We start from the raw sequence: 6,640 nt of genomic DNA on the forward strand, positions 1-6,640 counted from the left end.
AAGATATAACCGTCGGTGAGTAGGATAGGGTGCAAACTTTGCTACGGAACAGAACAAGGTAGAGCACTTGGAATAAGGAAATGAACAAACGTTCTAATTACTGGACCGCATATTTTTCTTTCCTAAACGTCCTAGACCTTCTTTTGAGTAATCTTAGGAAGGATTTTGTTTTCCTGTCATCCGAAAGTAGCCGGCGGAAGCCGTCGGGGTCCATCCCAGCACAGATGTTAGCGGTACATTAAATTTTGGCATAAAACATGTCACTTCCATGTATGACTAATAAGAACTAATTTGAGATGATTACAGCGGTGAGAACACCCACCAGATGCTGCTAACAGCACAGCGGTTTTAGAAGATCAACCCTTAAAGGAAAATTAAAACCGGGACAAGATTAGCAGCGATGTCAAGTGCTCTTCGTGACCTCTTGAAGCTGGTTTATGTTCCTTAAAGTGCCAAGAATGTGCCGCAGGCTTCTTCTACATATAGATGTCGTCTAGATTTCAGTCCATGTCTTAGTTGGTAGTGCAAGTCGTGAGAAAGCGTTTCTCTTGTGCCCGCATTATGACAACAGCTGCGTTCTTTGAGATTTCAAAACGCCACGAAACATTCGATTCTTATTAAAATTTCCAGCATTTATAATAAATATTTCAGCTACTTCAATCTGAAATTACGGTTTCACACTGTTTTATAGTGTTCATCTCCGTTGAGTAGAAATAAAATGCAATATGAAATTCGCAGCATTTTGCCCAAGGCCACAACGTTCTTTCGTTGTCAAGAATCTAAAATCGTCTCACACATTAGTCAAATAGACTTCAATTTTTCCACGCGTTTCTTTCAATATGATATTTCCGAGAATAACGTTATCTTATTGTCCCTTTAAATCTCTTCTTCATTTTGTTTTATATCACCAAGTAACTCGGATCTGTTTTTTAAAGACAATGTTCTGTTAGAAACGATATGTAGTTGTGTGAGTAGAACGACTTTATCGCCATGTCTGGCCCGGGGGTAGGATCATACACCATACACGTTTCCTCTGATACAAATCAACTTGAGTCGAGTGGCGAAAATTCCGCTCGATGAAGATCTCTTTTACTAGAACACCTAGTCAATACCTTCTATGAATGTCGATGAACAGTTTTTTTTAAATAAAAGCTCGATGTCAATATTTAGTAAGAAGCAAAATCTTACCGGGTCTATCGCACATATCTACAATCGCACAGGTACCCGGGAAATGCTAGACTCTGGTCTTTTATAGTAAGTTTTATTGCAAATTCATGCCCGAGGGCTAATTGCAGGAACAGAAGAAACATATGGTATAAAAACAGATAATTAGAACACATAGAACTACTGATAACTACTAAGAAACTACTAGTAAAAACTACTGGGTTTGACTTCTTTTCTGAAGACAGAGGAAGACAAAGGATCCCACTTTTTCTGTAATTTTTGGGTTTTCGGATGTTAAGAGGAGAGTAGTTTTCTTTTCATTTGTATATGTGTGAAAGTTTGGCTAGAATTTGGAGGCTACGTCAAAGAGTTCATTTCGTTCATTGCTATAGAGGGTACAATTGAGATAAAATGCATTTTGTCTTCCACCGTATTCAAATTTATATATCTTAGGCTAACTTGTATTTGCGTCAGGATTGTCTTAAAATATCAACTTAGAATTGACAGGACAGATACTGCAAAACTTATATAGGCTATCATTGTCTGAAACAGGAGGATTAATTCTTTTCACATATACGGCTCGACAAAATATATTAATACAGTAATCGATGGTTTCATATAATTTTACATGCCTTGAAAGCAGGCACTGTAATAGCGTTAACTGAGGAAAGATGTGTACAAGATATAGGCTATTGCATATAACATACTGCCACGGGGAATTCTAGCCAGATTGGACATAAATATACAGTATACGCTTAGAGTATTAAAAAGACGGCAGTCAATTTCTTGGACCTACATGTCTTACTATTTTACATATAATATAATAGATATTTCAAGACGTCAATATGAGTGACCGTGAATATGGATATGTGTTTTTGCTTGCGATTTGATAAATCAATGTAACCCTGTCAATAAGTGTGTTTTTATCTCATTTCCTTATCTTGAACCTGCTTCTTGTTTTGTTCCGATTGAGGGAACATTTTGTCATAGTTATGAAGATAATAAAGATGTTTCGGTGTGTGTGTGAAGACTCGTCAGTGGATTGAACATATCTCCATTCTTTTCCGATGCTCTGTTCGCACCGCAGGACCCCGAACGCGGAAAGCCCGGCCGAAAGATCCGAAGAAAGCCGAGGAGAAGCGGCCGAGGACGGCGTTCACTTCCGAACAACTTCAGCGGCTGAAAAAGGAATTCCAGGAGAACCGCTACCTCACAGAGCAGCGTAGACAGGACCTGGCCAGAGAGCTCAAGCTGAACGAGTCGCAGATCAAGATATGGTTTCAGAATAAGCGGGCGAAAATCAAGAAGGCTGCCGGGGTACGTAATGGACTAGCGCTGCATCTCATGGCACAGGGGCTGTATAATCATTCCACGATGCCCACGATGGGAGACGAGCATGGCATGGACATGCATGACTAGACTGGGAAGCAAACCTCGGTGGCGAATTCAGCCGTGAAATTGTGGACAGCCGGACATCAAAAACATCCTGAATACGGACAGGCGTGTGTCTGGTCATCATATCGTCCGAAAAAAAGACCCGTGAACTGAATCTCAGTGTTCTGTTTTCTGCTTAAAGTGACCCAAAAGCACCACGTAGCGTTAGACATTTGTTGTTTAGGTTGGAATCTGCCAAAAGAAGCTGTGTCTTAATTTATTGTGACGCATATTTTTGGATGACAGAAAAGGAGAGAGTCTTTGTGAACAGAGAAAAAGAAGAATGACTGGACGGAACAAAAGAATGAATCGTTTGATCACTCTACCTTGCGTTATTTACATATCCACAGCGGACTGAGAATGATGTTATTTTTGTCAGTCTCTGATATTTGTGATTTTTGACGTGTTTATCTGTTCGTATGTCTCTAGAGAATCAAATTGTTGTAAATACCCGTACAATTGCGCGTCGTTGTCACGTGCGAGCAAGTTGCAATATCTCTTTTCCTTCTTTCCTTTATCTTTTTGTTGTTGTTTGTTGTCATCGATATTCGGTGGAATCCTGTTTTCGTGGTAAGAGTTGGCGGTGCGTGTATCAGTAGGTTGTTTTCTTGTGGTGAAACGGACACTTTCCTTCATTCCATCTAAATATACGGTAAACCTTGTATATGTATATTTCAAATTATCTGAGAGAAGTTGTTGAAAAAAGTTGTCGTTGTGTGAAAAGTGTAAAATAGTTTATTAAATATTTCCACCAATGTGTAATACTGGAGTTGTGTTTTATTGTTTATTATCAATGACAATGACAATGACAAAAATATAAGAAGTGTTGAGTTTGTTTTCTGACAGGAGTAGTTTGAAAGGCCAATGTCAAAAGCTAGATCAACAATTAGTGATGGCTGCTTACATGTAGTTTCAATCGTCCTCAGTGCTTTTGATTCACTGATTTGAGCAAAACTCTGACAAATATGTGTCCGCATGCATATGTACCGTGATGCCTACCGCCGTAGACCTAGAAGCAAGATACGCTATTTCTAGATCTTACACTATGTTTAGTCATTTTATGACAGAAAATTTTAGTATCTTTCCGTCGTTTTCAAAAATTGTCAAATCAATTACCCTTTTTGAAGTCCGGAATCTTGCTCTTTATTTAGTCATTTATTTATTCATTCATTCATTTTCCATTTTAAGACATCTTGGTGGTTTAATGAACTGATTTCCAAAGAGTCCTAGGAAACAAAATATGAATACCATATAAAATATTTTAAAAATTGTCCATAGGTAAAATAGCTCTACAGTTTTCATGCCGAAGCGAACAACAATTGGCAAGCGGCATGCTAGTATTCAATTCCACCGTCTCAAATGGAGAAGAAAAGCCCTGAATGCCCATTACGTACGCGCACCGGGTCGCCATGAATAAACAGTCGGGGGCGCGGCTGAGAAAAGACCGGGAGACCCCGCCAGACATACCGTACAGCCGTGCACGCCAGCGGACGGCAATGATAAATACAGTGTTAAGAAGTGGTTCCCGTCCCGTGAACACTTAGAATGCGTGCAGGACCGATTACTCCGGAGTAATACTCTTCAAATAAACCGACAAATCGGGAAGAGGAAGTGTAGAATATGCACGGGGCGAGTTGTTATAGGGCCGGGAATAGAACCCGTGTGCGTGGGTATCCCCCGCGGTGTTTAGCGGGCGATTATGGAACAATTTTACGTCTCAAAGGACCTTTTCAGTCCATCCACAGGTAGGCTCAAGCAGAGAGTTAAATTCAATTAAAGCAATAGCCGGGATCATGGCAAAGTGAGGGGATATGGGGAGACAGACTGTGCCCCTCTTGTTTACAGATTAACTCCATCCGTTAGGAAGAATTCGTTATTTCCAAACATCAAATCTGGTGGTAAATATGCAGGTCAGAGCAGGCCGATTGTGTGCTGCTGATGTGACCCCATGCCCACTCCCCCGACCCGATTCAATAATAAATCTATTCTGCAATATAAAGGGCCATCAATTTTGGCCACAATGGTACAACTCTACAATAGAAACCAACACAATCTCTTGTTCCTCCATTGCATCCCGTTTAAAAGCATTAATTCGTAACAAAATCAGGATGTGAAAAACAAAACCTGTTTTTAGACTTATAGAACTAAACCAAAAGACGTATCATTTTTAAATGGAAACGACAAAAACCGTCCTATCAATAAGCTAAAAAGTCTATTTTGCAAGTTTTTTTCAACATTGTGTCTAAGTATGTCAAATATTCCATTACCTGTTATCCAATCAAAGCAGCTGTCACCGTAAGTGTAGATTTCATCTTTATTGTACGACAGCCTCCCAAAATTACCCTTCTCACCGTCGCTACATTCTTGTTCAGTTCTGTTATGTACATTGAGACGGCACTTCTCTTCCTGTGGACCGACGGGGTGTCGACAGTACCGTAGTTCAGCGGATCCGTCCACCCAGGCGGCGGCGGCTTTGTACCTTTTCTCCCGGCCCGGTGAGGCGTTCCATGCGGTTTCACCCTCTGCGGTCGTCTCGGCGAGCTTAAGTGATCTTTCCGGAACATTATATTCCGGGAAGGACATTATATTCCGGGAAGAACATTATATTCCGGGAAGAACATTATATTCCGGGAAGAACATTATATTCCGGGAAGAACATTATGTTCCGGGAAGAACATTATATTCCGGGAAGAACATTATATTCCGGGAAGAACATTATATTCCGGGAAGAACATTATATTCCGGGAAGAACATTATATTCCGGGAAGAACATTATATTCCGGGAAGAAGGTTTGGCTGATGAAAAAAAAAGATAAATACAACAATACAAGACAAAAAGCCTAAAACACGTAAACAAATAAGCCAAATCGGAAACCTCTGCTTGGAGAGTAGGTGTCACTCTCTGTGTTGGTGAAGTGAATAAGGTTTGGCTGGCGGGAAAAGCAAAAAATACCAGTACAAGAAAGAAAGCCCGATAAAAAAACGTCTAAAACACGTAAAAATGTAAGCCCAAACCTAAACCTCTGCTTGGAGAGTAGGGTGCACCCTCTGCGTTGGTCTCAGTGATCTCAGGTATTCTTTCAAGAATATAATGTTCCATTAATTAAGTCCACATATTCGTATCCTTGGAAAGGTTACATTTATGCAATGATACAAATCTTATAGCCAAAAGAATCGAGCGATGGAGAATGATACACAAAAAGAGAATGTGAGGTACATGCAATTGCAGGATTCGAAATGTTCCTATTCAACGATGAACAAATAACATCTCATTTTGCTCAATTATTCTATGGACCAATGAAACTAAGGCACTTTCTTCTTTAATCACATGGTCACATGGTACGGGGAGGCAGGTATTGGACGTGGTTTGTACGAGTACGTCCTACAACAGTATTAGTAATTGTTTTGGTGCAAATTCATGCCCGAGGGCTAATTGCAGGAACAGAAGAAACATATGGTATAAAAACAGACAATTAGTACACATAGAACTACTGATAACTACTAGTACTAACAAGAATTCCGAGATCTCATACCTCCATGAAATATGGGCTTGATATGTAAATGTAAATTTCCTCTTTAATTATGCCTCCGCATTAACATGATATATGCATCGTGATGTATGTTAACTTTTGATTAACTTACAGATGTCCAAAGTATGACATTCCCATTATTCACCATTAAGAAATCATAGAATTTTTGCATTAATTATGCAAATTAGGTCATAATTTGCATAATTAGTATCTGTTGATGTTCTGCCTGCCATAGGTTACATACATTACATGTATGAAAGTAGTATAATGTAAAACACTGTAATCATAGAATTTCCTCATTAATTATGCAAATAAAGTCCTCATTTGCATAATTTGCATTTAATCATGTACATCTCTCTCTTAGCTACCTACACACCAAAAATTATGAAAATATGTTGTTCCTATCTGGACTTATTGGCTTTTAAACATTTCGCCAGAAAGTGCCCTGCAGTTCCAAAACAAGCTGCTAGGGGGACCAAACTCACACCACTTATTCCTGACAGGAAAAGCAA

At 39.5% G+C, this 6,640-nt stretch overlaps 1 protein-coding gene across 2 annotated transcripts in view; it reads left to right on the plus strand.

Annotated features, from left to right (window-relative positions):
* Positions 1–3,301, plus strand: part of LOC109479273 (homeobox protein engrailed-1-B-like) — a 9,565-nt gene extending 6,264 nt beyond the window's left edge. Inside the window, exon 2 of one of the 2 annotated variants that reach the window (XM_019781228.1) lies at positions 2,240–3,301. In XM_019781228.1, coding sequence (XP_019636787.1) covers positions 2,240–2,583 — 344 coding nt within the window. In that variant the 3' untranslated portion in view covers positions 2,584–3,301. The remainder of the gene's footprint in view (positions 1–2,239) is intronic. The other variant, XM_019781229.1, reaches the window with a different exon arrangement.
* The last annotated feature ends 3,339 nt before the right edge of the window (positions 3,302–6,640 follow it).

This window comes from Branchiostoma belcheri, unplaced genomic scaffold (assembly GCF_001625305.1).
Source record: "Branchiostoma belcheri isolate BF01 breed outbred unplaced genomic scaffold, Haploidv18h27 scaffold47, whole genome shotgun sequence".
Taxonomy (NCBI): Eukaryota; Metazoa; Chordata; class Leptocardii; order Amphioxiformes; family Branchiostomatidae; genus Branchiostoma; species Branchiostoma belcheri.